This window comes from Schistocerca serialis, chromosome 2 (genome assembly GCF_023864345.2).
Source record: "Schistocerca serialis cubense isolate TAMUIC-IGC-003099 chromosome 2, iqSchSeri2.2, whole genome shotgun sequence".
NCBI classification, from domain to species: Eukaryota; Metazoa; Arthropoda; class Insecta; order Orthoptera; family Acrididae; genus Schistocerca; species Schistocerca serialis.
This window is the reverse complement of record NC_064639.1, coordinates 296179590-296200037: the sequence shown is the minus strand read 5'-3', so window position 1 is coordinate 296200037 and position 20448 is coordinate 296179590. Positions and strand designations below refer to the sequence as shown.

The window sequence follows — 20448 nt, the reverse complement described above, 5'->3', positions numbered from 1 at the left end:
CTATGCTCACATACAACAAATCTACTCTGTCAAAGTCTAATAAAGTCAGTTTTAATGGCTTCAAAGAATCGCCTCATGTACCCACAATTCAGTAAGTTGTTACAACCAACAGTTGTAAGAATGTGATATTTATTACCTTTTTTAGGTTGCAAGATGTAAAACACTTGATATGATAAGTTACAAACTCTGTAGCTTATCAATATATTAAATATGCAAAAGAGATAATGAATATTAAATCCTTGAAGATACTGGCTGTAGCAACTCACTGTTCTGTGGGTATATGAGGTGTCACTTTTAAGCCACTGACAGCCTTAACGGCGTCTGGCAGAGTGAATTTGTTGTAAGCAAGCATATCATTGTTCCTCTTGACGGAATACTTTAGAACAGTGATGCATTCTGTCTGCAATTCAGATTTAAGAGTTCTCTAACATTATATCAAAAGTATTTTGACATGTTCTATTTGAACTAATGTAGTGTATCTCTACTGTAATTTTACAAGTCAGTAGGTCTCTTATTTCTTGCATGGGCAAGGTTTAAGCAATTGTGCAGAAAGTGCCTTGCTTTTCAACATTATTTCACTTGGTCGGCACATAGATCGCCCTGAAGTAACTTTTTTTGGTACTGCTGTGATCCAAGATCTTCGAAATATACAAAAACACTGCTACTGCCAATAGTGATAAGTGGACCATACACAAAGTTAATTTTAAAAGAGCTGGTGGCAATAATCAGCTACAAGTCCATACTTACCAAACCCAGACCCAGAAACAATTATTAGCCCCGTAAGTTGTTCACCATTTAGCAACACTCATGGTAACATATGTAGCTTCATGATATATATATATATATATATATTAAAAAAAATCTCCTTGCTGTGAGAGAGCGTGCATGAACCAGGTTTTAACAGATTCCTCTAAGCTGTTCTATTACCTTTGCTCAGTCATACATTTTTTCTGCTCTGAGGTACAAAAATACAGTTTGATGAAAAGAAATATTCACAGATTGAGTTATTGCACTGATCCATCAATACTACCTTTTTCTTCACTGCCATATGCCAAGAATAGTTCCCTCTCGTTAAAAGACAAAACTAGCTTTGATTTTGTTTTCTTTATCCTGTTATTTGATTAAAAGACTACAATTTTAGGAATCGGAATCGTTTATCGTAGGAGTGAGTTGGGTTGTTTCGGGGAGAAGACCAGTCAGCGAGGTCATCGGTCTTATCGGATTAGGGAAGGACAGTGAAGGAAGACGGCCATGCCCTTTAAAAGGAACCATCCCGGCATTTGCCTAGAGTGATTTAGGGAAATCACGGAAAACGTAAATCAGGATGGCCGGACACAGGATTGAACTGTCGTCCTCCCGAATGCGAGTCCTGTGTGCTAGCCACTGCGCCACCTCGCTCGATCGTAAGAGTGACACACTCCATGAAAATTACTTTAATGGGCCTACACAATATTCAACAGCAAAGTCTGCTAAATTTAATACTAATTCCTTCCAGAAACTGAGGTTCAATTCCACATTTTATTAAATATCATAGTTCTTGGTTTTCTATATTTATCATCAAACAGTAAAAAATATGGGCCACATAATAAACATACCCGTGTCCACATATTTGCAGACGACCACACTTTTCCTGGCATGGCAAATGTAAACGACCTTGATGGCATTTACCACAAGTCCCAGCACACATGTGTTCACATTCCAGGACTTCCCCACAAGGCATTTCACACCTCGATAACAACTTGGCACTGTATGGTGATAATCCTGAAATTAAAGTAATGATAATATCTGAGAAAATGAATCAAAAGAACAAAGAAACAACAAGACTTGGATGACAAGGTTGTGCAAATGAATTCATAGGACATTCACGAAACACTAAGAACTGAAATTTTGCGTTGTGGCTACACGAAAGCCATTGAGTAATGATTTAAAATATCCACAATGATTTTCCTTGTTAATCCGATTCTGCACTGAGGTTGCTAATGCATGCCTGTGTGATGGCACTTGGCTCTGTGATAAGCTGGTTTGAATTCTGCTCATGGAAAATTTTCATTGGCAGTATTTTGTTGGTAAGTGGAGGAGTAGTATTGGCATAAAGTTCCTGATCGCAAGTCTTTGCATCAATGGTTTGGATTTAAATTCCAAATCTTTCCACGTTATCTCATGAAGTGAGGCATGTGATATTGTTGATTGTGATCCATCTGTCAGATGGAGACATTAAGCTCAGTGGCCCCTTGGTGCTGTTTGAGAGAAGTAGGTTATGTGCTGGTACTGAATTTCACTCTCTCCCTTCATTTCTTCCATAACAACGGTGCCCTGTACAAGCATTAATCACAGTCATCCATATGTTACAGGTACACACTTGACACTTCGTAACAAGTTTCAGGAAGGCAACAGCAAACCACCTCCGCAAGGACCTTATGTGAATCCATGATGCAGGATTCCAGCATCTGGTGCCCAATGCTTAATCCATGAGTATGTGACACTCTTTGACTTCTGATTGTTCTACTTAATTGCATACCAAACAAGCCAATTAAAGTATCAAAATTCAGCAGGAAGAAAAAAATAGTAATGCTGTCATACAGGAAGTATGTGTCATAAGGACAGCATGTGGTTCTACAAACCAACAGGGGCAACCATACAGTAACAAATTTGTAACACCAGCCTTCATCTGCAATTTCCTCGTAATTGGCCAATGAACTTTTCCCAGTTTTTACACTAAAATACTGCACACTTACAAATCTTAACAAAGGGTTGCATCTTTTGTTCTATGGATCCTATTAATGAATCATTCCAACTGTAAAAACAAAGCATAGCCCAAAAAATTCAGGAAGCTGAAATCATCAAAAGCTCCCCAAAAAATACCTTTTGGCATTTATAATAATGTCCAAACTGTTTCCTAACACATATTTGTTATACAGATTAATCAAGATTCTAATGAAAATGCTTGTAGTAATACTGAAAACATAAGTTCATTTCTTACAATAATAACAAGAACAACAGGAATACTGTTGTTGCTAACTGGTTCTTTGTGTGTGTAATGGCTTTGTGACTACATGATGATGCGAGTTATTCATAAAAGTGTCTCATGTTCATTTCAACCACTGAAATATTTCGTATACAGGACACTGACAAAGCTTATGTAGTAGCTACTAATTACAAATAGCCCCCAAAGCACTCTTGTCAGACACAAACAGTAGTTTGTTAAATTGTTTTCTATATACAGCACAAGATAACATATTCTTTGAACATTCTCTGGTTTTACAAGGAAAATATTTTCACACATGATCCATTACTAATTTCCTTTTGCAAATTTGTTGAGATTTAAGCAACAGATACTTTTTTTATAGGTTGGATTTGTATGACTACCTGTGTGGTACCAGATCCTCCACAAACACTTTTCAGAGAATTCCCGAATTTAATTTTGGTCACACAGTAGAGTAGAAATAAATACTGATGACCATAGCAGAGCCTTACATGCCTGAGTCCACCAAATACAACTGAAGTATGACACAACAGTGGTAGTCTGATAAATGATTTTTAAACATCAACAGCGATCCACCGAGTGTGCAACTCATTCCAAGGTGGAACTTTCGTTTTTATAGAGCTTTTGAAGTATTTCATGGTTATTTATTTAATTTTGTCAAGTTAGGTCAATATGTTATAGTGATGGCTGTCTTAAGAGTCTCCTGCTCATACAAAATAAACTGAGGTAGACCCAACTAATGTCTTGTTAATCAGCTGTAAAACTCAGGATCTTTAAATTATGTGAGAAAGATATGTGTTATGACTTGAGTCCTATGAATGTTTAACTTCCTTTCACCAGTTATTACAAATGGTGCTCTGATGTTGGTTGTTATCTGAATTTATGCACCTGCAGTTTGATCTGACGTGAGACTACAACAAATTTTCTGACGATTGAAATGGGAAGGGAATGTTAAAACCGTGAATGTTCCAGTTTGTGGTTGAAAGTTTGCACCATTAATGCCTTGCTGTCCACTGTCTGCTACAGTGCCTAGTACTGAAATTTACAACTTATGACCCTTTTTTTGGGAGTTGCACGGTTCACATTGGTAGCAGAGTTCTTATTATATGAGTGGGATCTTGTAATGTTTGTGCCATCCTCACGATAATGATAATCAGTTCACTTCTGGAAGCAGATCAAAGAAACCCCTAGGCATTCTGATGCATTACTGTCTTTATCTACAATCCATCACACTATTCAAAAGTACATTTTGTAATTTCATCTGACCATCCATCATCTGTTACGTTTTTGTCTCATTCTTTCCCTATTTTTTGAAACCCCGCAAAGAAGTTCCATATCTATCTGCCAGCCATTTGCCTGGTTACATGTCTCACCATCCACCATTTAAGTTTCATTACAGTCACAATTAAATGTAACAGTACAATTTGCTTTCTGATAATAGTGCTTTGTTTTCAGTATCTCATAGAACTTTGTATTATAAAACTCTCCACTGCTCATTAAGCAACACTCAATTTTGGAAGTTTTCACACATAAAGCCAATGTCTCCTTACAATGAGCAAACACTGCTAATATGTACTAATTATAAACTCTCCTTTTCAGATTAATTCATTCATTTACCATGTACAGTACATCCCATCAAGAAGGGGAAGCTTCAGGGATGTGGAATGAGTCAAAGAACTAATAAAAAAACTGTCACTATACTTAGTGCTATTCACACTTATGCTAATTGAATAAATCAGTAAGAAAGCTGCTACTGTGAAAAAACCTAATGTTGCATCAGTTTTATCCTAAGTGATATAACCACCACTGCTACTTGGGGTGCAGCTAGAAGAACTTCTCCATTCCTGAATCTAGATATTTAGATAATGTGTAAAAAAAAAGTGCCTAATGAAGTCCATTTTTATTTTTATTATTTTTAACGGGTAGATTTTCCCAATTTCTTGCTTTATGTTAGACATGAGTCTGTGGAACATCTTACCACTCCATTCTCAACCTTGGACAAGGATACAAAATATACATGAAAATTATTTTTGTATCTTGTATTGTGACTGTATATATCACCGTTCAGGCCTGGTAGTTTAGTGGTAAAGTGCATGCCTGAAAGCTGAGAGGCATAGGATCTAATCCATGATGGATCAAAGATTTTTCAGTCCGCATTTTAACCTAGTCTTCGCCTTTCAACAAAGTGAGGGGTTACCAGAAACAACATATGTTTTGGAATCTCCAGTTGGATAAGTGGGGTAGCTTAGGGACATGCAAATTGCCAAAGTGGAGTCCAATAAAAGATTTGCACTAGGCCATTGAGCCACACGGAATTATTATCATTATAGCTGAAATTGACTTCTGTAATCAGTAACTCATACCATTAAGGAGAAAAACCAGTGCCAGAAAAAAAAAAAAAAACTAGTGCACCTGAAAGATGACATTGATTTTGATCTGATGAAGGCACATGCCACTTGGAGGATAACAGATGCAGAGTCCATGCAGGATAAGGTTGCCGATGCACAGTGACCAATTTTCATCCAAAGCACTTGGCGAGTTCATCATTTGTTCAGGAGGGGAGATCAACAATGTTTGCAACATTTTGGCCAATCAGCGATGACAGAATTGAAGAGCAAGCCCTGCAATCTTTCTCAAATGATTTTACAGATATTATTAGCTAAAAAAATTATTTTTGCATTACTTATAGTTTCAGATATCAGGTTCTTGATGATGTGACCATCACTTTGTTAACTGTCATAGTTACTGTGATATTTACATGTGAGTAAGACACTGAGAGAAATTTGAAAAATTTTGCAGTTAGTGCATATTACATAATATGTTACTGTGTATGAAATTTAGCTAATACATCAAATTTTTCTTTACACTTGGGTGGAGCTCTCCATCTGTCACCAAGCTCAAGAAAATTGATCTGCTGTTGTACACTCATTTGCGATCATGCGGGCTCATGAATCAGCCAAATTGAAATATCCACAACATTTCTCACATTTCATAAATGATTTGAGATATCAAAAAGAGATTTTGGAAAATGATAGCACACAAAGAGGAAAGCATTATGCCATATGTTTATTATGCAAAACTTCATTATCTAACGTGTTATTCCACTAACTATAGACTTTTTCAATGAAAGAATGTAATTTTAAAGGGCCATCAATAGCTGGTGAAATGAGAAATGCTAAGGGTTTGGGAACAACGTAAGTGAAGAAATTACATTAATTAAACAAACACTGTTTTTTAGCCTTGTTTCACAATTCATTATTAATGTTATTGCACAACCTAGGTTTCGGTTTATAAGCCCATTTTCAAATACATTACTGATTCCTGATTCCCAAAGACGATAACGCACAATTAAACATGATGACAAAGCAAAGATAATCATCTCAACTCCTTAAGGTATCAATCCATTGCTTAATGTACAATTACATCCATGACCATTTTTAACAAATTACAAACATTAGTGCACACTTACCAATTACACTACAATGATCGGGCTAAAGTTATTGTGCATCAGACAAGAGCTTTTTAAACATGATGGACTGGCACCCAAAGTTTTGCTTCTATCCTGGGGCTGTGATCTCATCTAAAAGAGGTGAATAATTGAATTGGGTTTGCTCGTTTAATAATAGGTGTGGGATATACACATCTGTTTTTTAATTTCTAAAATTTCTAATTGGTTGAGTTTGGCCCTCTTTTCCGCTGTGCGTAGGACTTGTTCATCTATTGTGTATCTGTGGTTATTGTTCAGGGAACGTTCTGCAAAGGCTGAATCAGGCTTCATCAATCTCCAAGCTTTTGTGGTGTTCTTTAAGCTTGATGCAGATTACCCTCCCCGTCTGTCTAACGTAGCAAGACTAACACTATCGGCATGTGATTTTATAAACCCCACTTTTTGTGATAGCTGGTTGGTCGTCTTTTGCATTGAACAAGAAACTACGTATTGTCTGATGGGCATAGAAAACCTCAGAGAAAGCCTTTGCCTTCAAGATGTTACTTATGCTATTTGATGTTTTCCCTATAAAAGGTAATTTGCACCATTTCTTTTCCCATATGTCTTGTGTTTCTCATTGTGTACAGTAGGGACCTGGCGTGCTTCTTCTTACCCAAAATTTTATCAATGATGCTGGGGTCAAATTCACATAATAATGAATTCATCTTTAAATGTAATTATTTCATGTTCTCCACATGCACTGTTGCAACAATAAATCTTGAGATAACTGAAAACCTCTAAGAGGGTGTACTAATTTCTTTCAGTTGTGCATATCAGGATATGAGTGTAAGAATGTCACGATCTTTAACATCTATGGTTACTGCACAGCTACAATGCTGCTGTCATGCAGCGTGTCGAACAACCTACTCTGTGATTTTGCAATGGACTCAGCTCCAATCGCAAACTGGGCTACTTTCAAGCCACACTAATCCAACCAGTTGGGTTCATGTACCCTCTCTTTGGCCAAGATGTCATCTGTGATATGCACGAATTCATTCACTCCAGGCCTCATGCAGCCAGCTGCATTGCCTTACAACTCACCTACTGCGCATCAAGTTGTGCCATGTGTGGAGCCAAACTGCACTGCTGTTCTTCCTCTATGGATGTCACCATAGCAACCTACTGGACTGGGGGCTCATCTCATCATTTAGATCAACCAAAGCATGTGGTTCACCACTGTGGAAAGCATTTTTATTTCGAATGTCATCTGTGACAGCACAAAGTTCATGACACAGGTTACTCACTTGGTTGAGTACATGGATGCAATCAGCGATATCAGCCTTGCACCACCCTTGACCAATAAATACACAGCTATTAAAACAGAACTCCTCTACTGTCTCTTCTGAAGGTACAAGCATATGGAATAGGTTCACAGATATGTGAGTGGCTCAAAGACTTTTTAAGGAGTACGTTGTCCTTGACGGCGAGAGTTCACCAGAGACAAGGGTGTCATCAGGAGTGCCCCAGGGAAGTGTGATAGGACCAATGTTGTTCTCTTTATACACAAATGATTTGGCAGATGGGGTGGGCAGCAATTTGCAGTTGTCTGCTGATAATGCTGTGGTGTACTCTAAGGTGTTGAAGTTGTGTGACTATAGAAGGATACAAGATGACTAACACAAAATTTCTAGTAGGTGTGATGTATGGCAGCTAGCTCTAAATGTAGAAAAATGTAAGTTAATGCAGATGAATGGGAAAAACAAAGCCATAATGTTTGGATACAGCATTAATAGTGTCCTGCATGACACAGTCACGTTGTTTAAATATCTGTATGCAAAGCAATATGAAATGAAAGAAGCATTTCATGACTGTGGTAGGGAAGGTGAAAACTTTGTTTTTTTGGGAAAAGTTTAGGAAAGTGTGGTTCATCTGTAAAGGAGCTTGCATATAGGACAGGATCCATACCAAATCAGATTATAGGAAAACATTGAAACAATTTAGAGGTGGGCTGCTAGATTTGTACATGAGTGTTACAGAGATGCTTCAGGAACTGAAATGGGAATCTCTTGAGGGTAGGCAATGTTGTATTCGAGGAGCAGTACTGAGACAATTTAGAGAGCCAGCATTTAAAGCTGACTGACTTGTTCAGGTTGTGCCAGAGCAATGTGCTGTGCACTTGCTGCTGTTAGATCGTTTCATTTTTCAGTGTTTTCTGCTGGCTTAAGCTGTTATTATGGCCTAGAGTATATTTTTCTGATGTTTGCATGTCAGCTACAGCACCTTTTCTAGTTAAATAGCACATATGACATGTGAAGTTGTCACAATATTTCTCTGCTGTGAAGACGATCAATGCTTGAAACTGGTTGTGAATAAACATATTGTAAGACAGCACAGTGTGTGCCCTGCACTTCTCCAAGTGTTAGCATTTACTTAGACACTGAAGGGACATCATTTAGTTCCAATATGATGCCTGTATAGGAGTTTAAACTGACTGTAAATCACTCTCTGGACATGTATGTTATGAGTAAGTGGATGAAGAACAAAACCACAGTAGTTTAATAAGAAAATTTGGAAAATGCTGAAAAGATAAAGGCCAGGTGTGAGCAGGACTCACACCCTGAGGGTTCCCCACAAACTTAATTATTTATACAAACAGTTCATCCATTCTGTGAATTGAGAATCCTATCGAGTTTTGCCTGTTATAAGCACTGGTGCTCACAAGATGTTCATCCCCCAGGGATTTCAAGGCTTTTGAGAATGTTTTAACTTCAAGTTTGAAGTCAGATAACAAATGACATTGACAGAATTACAAATTAACATTTTTTCCCTTTTCTTGTGATTTGAATCCTGGTTTACTGCCAAATTTCAAGTTTCTAGGCCAACAGTAAGTGCCCTATATGCTTTAATGAGTGAGTTTGCGAGTATCAAACTACATGACATAAATGCACTATAGCACTGACTTACATGCTTAACTTTTTTACACCACCAAAGAACCATAGACCTCAGTAGGTGACATAAATTTCAACTTCATCTTAGAAGCTTACATTTAATACATTGCCAAGGGACTATATACTTTAGTATGTGACATTCAGTTCAACTTGATATGTCTATCTGTTCCTGGAAAAAGGGGGGGGGGGGGGGAGGGTTATGGCTTAACAGACTGATAACAAATGACAGAAAACATTTTTAATTACAGATTCACAAGGTTTGGATTTTTTACTTTACTTGAGCAGTGAAATCTTACTTCTTGCCAAATTTAAAGATTCTAGATAATGGAAAGTACCCAATAGGTTTTAATGAGTGACTTAGCAAGGATCAAAATATGTGACATAAATGGCCATATCTTTTGGTTGCACTGACTTAGAACCTTACATTTATTACACTGCCAAGGTACCACAGATCTTAGAATGTGACATTAATTTCAATATTTCAATTTCTAAATAAAGACACACATCAATCTCTTTCAGATGTATGGTGAACATGCAATAAAGTCCAACTGTAGTTCCAAGTAGTTGGAATACTGATTTTGAAGACATTGGTGCCGAATCAAGTTTTCAGAAGATTTCATCTAGCATGGAGTTCGACAATTAATACAACTCAGATATGTAGTTTATTATTAACATATGTATTATACATCAAACTCTCACAACCTCTTGCCTCCCTCTCGATATCAGTGACCCTTTCCCAACCTACCCTCCCACACCCAGCCACCTTTCTTTTGTCACCCATTCCGTCTGAAACAGCCCTTCACTGCAGTAACTGCAGAACTGCAGTCCCAGCACAATGTATTCAGCCATCACAATGTAGCATTACAGGTGTGTGCATGTATGTGTGCACTCTAGTGTAGAAAAAGATTTTTCCAAAAGCTAGCAAAGTTTTCAGTCTTGTTTACATGCCTATTGATGACACAGCACCTTCACAAATTGGTGAGTTGTTAACCTTTACTCCACACAAAATAAATCTCTACTTATTTTCTTGCAACAACAAACACAATAATATTTCCAAGTGCAGTTCCAGCAACTATATAAATAAGGTTGGTTGAACAGAATGGATAGTGTATTCGAAAGATGTTATAATGAACATTGTCAACATAAGTAAGACAAGGGTAATGGAGTGTAGTCAAATTAATTCACATGATGTAATAGGAATTTGTTTGAGAAAGACAGCACTAATAGCAGTAGAGAAGGTTTGCTATTTGGCATGCAAAAAGGTACGAGTAAACTTGTTGTTTCATTCAAGATTATTTTTGTGTACTGAGAATTTTAATTGTCCTATTACACTAGTTGATAAATTTAAACTTTTTTCCTGCATCTGGTTTGTAAATGGGTGTATTTACCTAATTTTGGGGTGCTGAATATACTGGTAAAACCAGTTTTTCTCTGTGACACCACATTTCCTAGATACACAAAAAAAAAAAAAAAAAAAAAAAAAAAAAAAAAAAAAAAAAAAAAAAAAAAAAAAAAAAAAAAAAGGTAATAGCGACAATGGACACCATTAAGTCAAACAAAAATACACATTCAGAACGTTTGAAATCAATACTATTTTGTATGTATATATGGACATGATGCCAATAAAAGGTCCAAATTAGTTCTGAAGATATTTTCACTTTTAATCGTCTTTGGTTTTTTAAAAATGCGATGACAGAGCTCATGTTTTGTTTGCTGTTTCATCACTCTCCCCAGCAGTAGTCACCCAACGTCAAAGGGTTCCAATGGCCTTAGTAACAGTGTTCCATGGTAAGAATGTGTTTGTGAAAGTATTCACCATGCTCATTGCTTATGGCTCCCAAATTTTCTGGGAAGAAATGAAGGTAAGAGTGAAAAAAGTGAATTTTAACAGACATTCTACACCCCATGTTCTTATAGTTGTCCAACAAATCATTCACAATGGTAACATAGTTTTTGTCTTTTCTGTTACCCAAAAAGCCCTTCAAAATTGCTTTAAAAGAAGATCAAGCAGCTAACTGGATCTATGAGTTTGGTATCAAAGGTTGGATCTTTCAGCAATTTTCTTATTTGTGGTCCAACAAATATTCCCTCTTTCAGCTTTGCCTCAATTTGTGAAACTTTTCTTTTAAGAGATTGAAGGACTCATCTTCATTATCCAAAGCTTTTACAAAGTTCTTGATAAGGCCCAACTTGGTATGAAGGGGAGGAAAATGATTTTATCGAGCTCAACCAATGGGGTATTGTTCACATTTATGTTTCCAGGAACATATGACTTCCTTATAGGCCATTCCTTGACTGTATAGTGGTTCTTGGTGTCACAGCTGTCCCAAAGACACAAAAAGCAGCAGTATTCACGAATCCAGCCAGTAAACCTGTAAGAAGCGCAACAACTTTTAATCACAGCAAAACTTATATTTGATTCCTCTAGCAGCAAAGGCATGGTTTCGTAAGTTTCTATCATTGCTACTGCGTAAGCCAAAGGTACCGATGGAAATGCATTGCCATTATGCAGTAGTACCACTTTCAACCTGGTTTTACTGGAGTCAATAAATAGTCGCCACACCTGTGAATTATGCTGTACACCTAGCTGCATCATCAGACCACTGACATCTCTACATACACACATTGAATTCTGCATATCAAAATATTGAGTGGAGGATGCACCTCTTGGTCTGAAACAGGAAATTTTTGTCCCTGGAGGTAGAAGGTTCCGTTGTTGCAGTCTCGACTCAAAGAGTTCAGCTTGCTGTTTTGAAAGTTTTAGATCGTGAACCAAATTGTTCAATTCCTTTTGATTAAAGAGCTGAGGCAAACTGTTATGATATTGAGGGCAGTACTCTTCTATATGTTCACTACTTTCTGATTCACTTGACATTGAATTTCCCACACTCATAACAAAAGTTGTCGGGGTGTTTAGACAGCAACGAGATTTACTAGTTGCCATTTTTCTTAGTGCAAGTTTTAAACACAATAAGTTTGCACTGTCTTTCGCAGGAAACACTCACTGAGGATGTTTTTCACACCACTGGATTACCACATCAACCACTTACTGACAATTTGTGCATCTTCTAGCACTCCTCTGCAAATCAAAAACAAACAATTCAACATCAAAGCAGAAGAACAGTAAAAAGTGAAATACTGAATACAAAAAACAAAAACCCTATAAAAACTCAAAAATGGTGTGTGGTAGAACACTTTGAAAGGTATATTTGGACTAAACACGAAAATACATAGTAATTGATGTATCACATCCCAGATGCAAAATGGTTGTTGACTAGTGTTATTTTCCTTGGGGATCATGTGATATTACTTTTGTTTCTTTTGTACATTTGCTATCCATTGTAATGAGGTGGTTTCCATCAGTAAGAACTGTTCCAGGCAGTCAAATATCAACTGACATATTTCTTATGACTGTGTCTCATTTACCACTCGAGACGTGATGCACTCCTCCTCAATGGGAGTCTACCCTATCTTTCTTCTCTTGGGATATACCAATTAACTTTCTGACATATATTTCATATGTTTCCAATAATTTTTCTATGGAAAGAGGGATTTTAATCATTGATTACTTGTAGTTGTGAATGATGACAGCTGCCAGAGACAATCATATGCATTTGGCACCACAGAATGAATGGCAGTGACTTGTACACAGCCCTGGACAAATCTACATTGTGGGCCCCTCGAGCCTTCTAAGCAGTGATCAGGGTTTCAGCTCTAGTGATGTCACCCACAGATGGAGGATGAAACATCAGTGAAGAGTTTTGTGTACTGACCACAGCCTCTTGCACTAAAAATTTTAAGATATTCACCACTATCTATTAGGATTTCAACTACCTTTTATGTCTTAGTACCAGGTGTGGCTGACTGCACTCTATGACAGACATGATGATGATGTGGCATGGAGTGTCATACATGCACAAGTAAGAAGAGTGCAGACCATTTACAATATTTGGTCTGGCCCAACATTAGCTTTTCGAATGCAGGTTGCGTTTATAGACTGTGATGTTGATTGGTGGTGTAGCCTGATATATAGCTTTTTTTGAAAGGTGGCTGGCTGGGAGCTGCAGAGTACATCAAACACTTCAGTTAATTCAACAAATTTGCATTTAAAATTCAAATGTCTCTAAGCACTATGGGACTTAACATCAGAGGTCATCAGTCCCCTAGACTTAGAACTACTTAAACCTAACTAACCTAAGGACATCACACACATCTATGTCCAAGGCAGGATTCGAACCTGCGACCATAGCAGCAGTGCGGTTCCGGACTGAAGCGCCTAGAACTGCTTGGCCACAGCGGCTGACGTTGCATTTAAAGCTGATTATATGCATGGATACCAAGGTCTGATATTCTTCGATGGCTTGAAGTCCAACACTGAACATCAACAAAGGTTTTCATTCCCTGGCTTGGACATCAATCTACATCTACATCTACATGGTTACTCTGCAATTCACACTGAAGTGCCTGGCAGAGGGTTCATTTAACCATTTTCATACTACTTCTATACCATTCCACTCTCAAATGGCATGTGGGAAAAAGGAACACCTAAATCTTTCCGTGTGAGCGCTGATTTCTCTTATTTTATTATGATGATCATTTCTCCCTACGTAGGTGGGTGTCAACAAAATATTTTCACATTTGGAAGAGAAAGTTGGTGATTGAAATTTCGTAAATAGATCTCGCTGCAAAGAAGACCACCTTTGTTTCAGTGACTGCCACCCCAACTCGCATATCATATCACTGACACTCACCCCCCTATTGCGTGATAACATGAAACGAGCTGCTCTTCTTTGCACTTTTTCGATGTCCTCTGTCAATCCTACCTGGTTAGGATCCCACACTATTCTTTGTTTAGTGCCAACTGCCACTTTTCGCACTATACAGAAATTCTCTCTAGATCATTTTTAATTGGAATTGATCATTTGATGATTTTACTAGATGGTAAATTACAGCATCACCTGCAAACAATCTAAGGGCACTGCTCAGATTATCACCTAGTAGATCACTTATGTAGATGTAGACGTAGATATTTCATAAGTTGGTGTAGATTTGTTAAAATGTAAAAACCAGTTGGAAACCAATATCTTCAAAATAAAACAGGTTAAAATGAAATTTTTTTGTCATAGTCCCATTCCATCAACATGAATGTCCCATTTCAACACCTGAAGAAATTATGTGAATAAAACACGTAAGATTATATAAAACTGTTAATACTGATTTGAATACTGACTCATACTTATCAAGCACACAAGATTTCAGAGTCCAGTTGGATGTAATGTCACATGATTTTTTTTACAATGGATGTAATGTCACATAATTTTTTTACTATGTTACTGCATATGCATTTTATGTCCTGTGTGCATCCCATCTGCCATCCGCCTATTTTTACTTATTTATGAACTACTATACAACATTTCTATAATTTTATGTTACTAAAATTATATTTATGACTATCTCATTTTATGGCCACAGAAAGAGAATCCCTGTTTCAATAGCAATTCGATCTTGAAATGTGAAACATGTTAAACTGTTATGTGTATATGCACGTTAGATCACATGGAATGACAGAGATGGTCCACATTTCCTGAGATTTGTTGCAATTAATCTCAGTGTGGCACCTGCCTTAAATCACTCTAAACATATACTCTCAGTTATTTAATGGAGATTACTATTTATAGGGATTATTGAACAACTGTGTAATCAAACAATGGATCTGTCCATTCGTTTATATGCAAAACATTAATATTTGTCTATAGTGAAAGTCAACTGCCAGTCTGTACTGGAAGCACTGACTGTCTGCCAGTCTTTCTACACTTCATTACTATTTTATAGTATTGTGACTGCTCCATACATAAAAGCATTATCTACAAACAGTACCATGGAGGTTGGTCCTGTAATACACTCTGGGACATGCTCAAGGTTACTTAAGCTACTTAAGGTTTGTCTCAGTTAAGAATGAAATGTTCTGTTCTATTTGCAAGAAACTCTTTGATCCAGTCAAAAGGCTGGTTTGATATTGTGTATGCTTGTTTTTTTGTTCATTAGGTTGTAGTACGGAACTGCGTTGAACACCTTCCTCAAGCCCCAGAACACGGCATCAACCTGGGCATCAGTACCTATAGCATGCTGTATTTTGTTGATGAACAGAGCAAATTAGGTTTCTCACAATTGTTGTTTGTGGAATCCATGCTGATTCATGCAGAAGAAATCTCATAATATGTGAGCATGAAGTGTGTTCCAAAATACTACAACAGACTTAAATCAGTGGTATAAGACTACAGTTGCTTACATCTCAGTCTGAAGACCTTTCCTGAAAATAGTAATGACATGTGAATTTTTCCATTTACTTGATATGCTTTGTTCCTCTAGCAACATAAAATAAGAATACTGCAAGAAGAAGAGCAAGTTCTTTCGTGTACTCTATGTAGAATCTTCTTCATACCCATCAGGTACAGTTGCTTCTTCCTGTTATACCACTACCACTTACCTTCATATCTGACAATGCTGTGATCATGCAATAACTGGAAGGAGAGATCACAGCATTATCCTTCTCAGTGAAGAAATTTTGGAAAACTCAATTTAGTATGGGCAATGAGAGAGTGTATAAATGACTTTGATCCATTTACTGACTTAACCATTACAGAAAATTTTAAAAGTGTAAAAATATTAAAGGAACAGTATTAAGTAAAAAATCTAGTATCACCATTCCCGTAGGGACTGAAAAGATAAAATTACCCTAATTACAGTGTGCCCACAGGTACTGCTTAAGCAGTCATTCTCTCAAAGTCCCTTTATATGAATGGATAGGAAGAAACCTTAAGAAACGTTGGAGACTGGCAACTTAGAAGAATATTGGAACTAGGAAACTGGCCATTAGTGCTTTTATTTAATGCATTACTTGATGTATCCTCAATAACAACACACTCTAAAAGAAGGGCTGAGTTTCAAGATTTATTCCTCCAAAATAATTCTAGAAATTGAAAACAGAAGGGAGAACCAGTCAAGGGGCAGGTCACAGTACGTCTGCACATTTTCCTCATATGAAATGAGTCCAGTTTTCAAATGAGGTGACTTGCGCATTGAGAAAATAGTGGCCTGGTGCCATCTTTTTAACATAAAGTTGGGGCCTGAGCTGTGCTTGATCTCCAAAGTGTTAATTCATTGTGCCACAGAACGTATCTTCGGCCATGTGCTCCACACAGGTTTGTAGAGTGTAGGTATTGATGGAGAGTCCCTTCTGATCTTAATGGAAAGAACTGGGTCAGATTGGTAAATAGTGAGTCACAGCAATAATGGAAAGGTTAAAAAGACAATAACTCCACTTCATTTATAGGACTGCTGCTGACTAAATACGTGCTGACTGCCTTTCCAATAGCATTAAATAAATATTTAGTAGACTTATGAAGTATTTATAAGATACTTTTTACAATTTTCCATAGATCACTATGTAAAACTTTTACAACTATGTGTAAAGCTGTTGTAAATAACTGTGCACCCAAGTTTATACACTATTGAAATATTTATCATACCTTTGCTTCTCAGATAACATGGAATTTCAACAGCATGACCACATACTGGTCTAATATGACTGTGTACAAGTTCCTCACACTGTGAAGTGCATGGATTGCGGCACATGCTCTTACAATGATGTCCACATGGGAGAAGTCTTTTGCAAGTCTTTCTACACATATTACGTGTGGGTTCTTTAGAACATTCTGCAAGAACTTCATGTCCACAGTCTGGAATAACTTTTTGTACCTGTAAGAAGAAATCAATCCTTCTTATTCACTACATCAGATGATAATTAGCCATTTTCAGTAGAATACAGTTTATAAGACACCAAACAAGAAACATGAATTGTCCCATTGAGTCTGTAAGAGATGAAGGACATATGTGTTACTTCTCTTTCAACAATAACAGTTTTACAAATAGGGGATGAGCACATAATATTTTTACAGCTTTGCAGTGGAGTAAACAGATAGGTAGAATGGCATAACTCTAGCAACTCTGAACTCAAAAAATTCTCAAAATAAGGGACCTAATTTCCACGGCTTTCACACAACATGTGTTGATAAAAAAAAGACTCTTAAGGAACAAGTCAGAGTTTTTCAGCCACAAACATAACTGATATTCATTTTTTACATACAGTAAGATTCAACCATTAATTAAAATTTCTATTTAGTAAAAATGAACGACATCATATCATTTTGCTTCCTGGATCAATACAAATTCAGTCTCACAGTTATCTTAAAAATGTAAATTATTTTATGTTTCCTTCTAGAAATCACAATTCTAATACAGTTTCATTTGAACATTTGTTTGTCAACATAGCCTAGATCTGACTTACAGCTTTCAAAATTAGGAAGCAATTAACACTCACTAGGAATCAAAAGAGTAAAAATAAACAGTGCGAAAATTAAAGCATGTGGTTAATTGCATAAGAAACTCTCTGCAGCAACTATTAATTAGGTGATCTCTTTTGATAAGATATGTTTGGAGAGTTTTCCCCTCAGATAATATGATTCACTAAGGTCACCCCCCCCCCCCTTTCCATCTGAAATATGTCAGAGAATTCATATACAATTAATTACTACAATGGTTGACAAATGCATAATTTATGGCATTTAATCAATAGCAGGCCGATTTCTTATTGGCTTCTAACAAACAGTTCAACAAATAAGAAACTCTTAAAAGTAAGTTAAAAACTAATCACAATGTTAACACTCATATGGTGTAAATGAAATGATAGGCCTCTCCACACACACACACTAAAATTCGAAGATTAGAAGAGTCATGAGCATTGTTACCCACAAAACATTATTTGTTTATTAACAAATTTGTTGGTAGTTCAATGTGTTGGTGTAGTCAGAGTGTAACCAAAAAGTTGCTGGCTCAAATCTCATTAGTAGCTTACTTTTTTTTAAATTCCATATTTATTAACAAGTGTAAATATGATTAATAAATAAGGAATAATAATTTCTTCATAAAAATAACATACTTCTATTTTTAAATACCAGTTGTATGAAAGTGCGAGAGTTCACAATAAATTAAAATTTGGAACAAAAATGCAGAACATCAAATGAAAAGCAAATAATTTTTGATAACTAAAGATTGAATAATATTATTTGATGCTTAAAATTTTTTTCATTTTAAAAAGGACAAAATAAAAACATTTTTTTACAAAAAAAATTAGGCTTCAATATTTGTTAATTAACATTTGCAATCATTAATAACTATGCAAAAAAAAAAGCTAGTAGTGAGATTCGATAAGTTGATTATGCTATGTACTGAGCTCACAATGAATTTGTTAATAAACAATAAATGATACTTAACAACATTGCAAATTTTCTAATCTCCAAAGGTGTTTTTGAGAATTATGCCATACTGATTAGGGAAATTGGTGTCTGGGCATTGAATTTCAAATCCTATGACTATAAATAAAATTGAAGACACCTGAGCTATTTGTAAGGCACCCTTGTCACATATGATACAGAACCATTATTGGTCATAGTATATACAAATGATTTAGGGACTGGAAAACATAGTAATTATTTTCTGCAAAATTTGCATATATTTTCTGCAAAATTTGCATATATTTTTCTGAAATTCACACACGAATTTAAATAGTCGACATGCTAGTGGAGTGATGACAAACAAATCCTTTGTTCTTTGAAGTTGACTGATAAAAAAAATGTTAATTGGGAACTTTTTGACTGGAATGTTTGCTTTTGCAAAAACTTCATCACCTTTTCTTATGAAACAGCCTTTATTTTTGTTATTTGGCTGTAGTTAAGCTTTCAGAAATGATTGTTCTGTTGAAAAGCAGTGGCATTTTTCCACCGGTGAACTTAATGCGTCTCCGATTTAAAGTGCTTCTGGACATTATTTGCCTTTTCCTGTGAAATTAAATGACTCCAAAATCTGCGGACTATTAATTTTGACCTTTTGTGTGCATTCACAGCCATGCAACACATGCCTCACAATGCTAAAATAGAATTGACAAGACATTCAGCACAGAAGTAGAACTGAATGTACAGTAACATTATTTTAATGTTAGGGGAAGAATTTCAGCACAGTTGAAAAAATGTTAGAGATTTTGTTTTCCCATTGGTATAGTGCAGAGAGCAGGCTGTAGTGCCAGATGGCTGCAAGGATAAACAAACTAGAATTTTGACCAGCAGAGGGGCAAAGAGTGGTGCAGAGAAACAAGCCCTGCTTCCCTCTCACACGGTCGCAGTCTGTTACAGAACTGGCACATTCTCACAGGGATCGCCAATCTCTTCTGGTGATGTAAGAGTCATAACTGAAACCTGTGATGGATCAGGACTAATTGCTTCACTTACTTCAAAATAATAAGTGAACACCACAAGAAAAAGTCATGTGGGCTCCCGTCAAAAATTGTATCTAACTGGCAAAATGTGTCGAAAATGCAACAAAACAGTAAAGAATGCTACTATCTGTGCGCTGTGTAAAAGTGTCTTCCATTTCTGTTGCAGAAAAATTGATCCTTCAGTGAAAGAAAATCCATAACTGCTAGCACTCTGGAACTGCATCACATGCTACGATCAAAACAGTGAAAGTAAAGGACAGTGACTTAAATTGTGAACTATCACTAATGTGCGAGAAGTTATTTGATGAATTTCGCCATCTCAGTAAAGAAATTGACTGATTTCAGAAGAATGTGGCTAATTTACCCAATACAATAACCATGTGCTCTATGTCAAATGTGAAGAGAGTTATTCTTAATTCTAGAAGTGTTGCTAATAACAGTATTGAAATGAGCCAAACTTGTAAAACTAGGATTGTGTATGTCAATCAAGAATGCATTTTGTGTTATACCAATAATAAAGAGCCTGAAAAATATGAGATAGAATTAGATAAGATGGTTAAAGTGTACACTATTCACCAGGTAAGCCCAACAGTTTGTAGTGTAATTACACAAGACAAGAGGAAATATACCGTTACTAATCTCGAAAATAACTCCGATAATATAAACAATTCGGGCATTCAGCGATCAGGAAACAGAAATCAGGATGGTGTAATTGATACTATGAATCATATTGAGCTTCAAAGTGTAGACAAAAAAGGAC

At 36.4% G+C, this 20448-nt stretch overlaps 1 protein-coding gene across 1 annotated transcript in view; it reads right to left on the bottom strand.

Annotated features, from left to right (window-relative positions):
- The window catches only part of LOC126457061 (NFX1-type zinc finger-containing protein 1-like), a 378517-nt gene that overhangs the window by 123574 nt on the left and 234495 nt on the right, over nt 1-20448 (bottom strand). The window contains exons 11-12 of the mRNA XM_050093060.1: nt 16888-17116; nt 1596-1761 (exon numbers count right to left, since the gene is read on the bottom strand). Of these exons, the coding sequence (XP_049949017.1) occupies nt 1596-1761; nt 16888-17116 (395 nt within the window). The remainder of the gene's footprint in view (nt 1-1595; nt 1762-16887; nt 17117-20448) is intronic.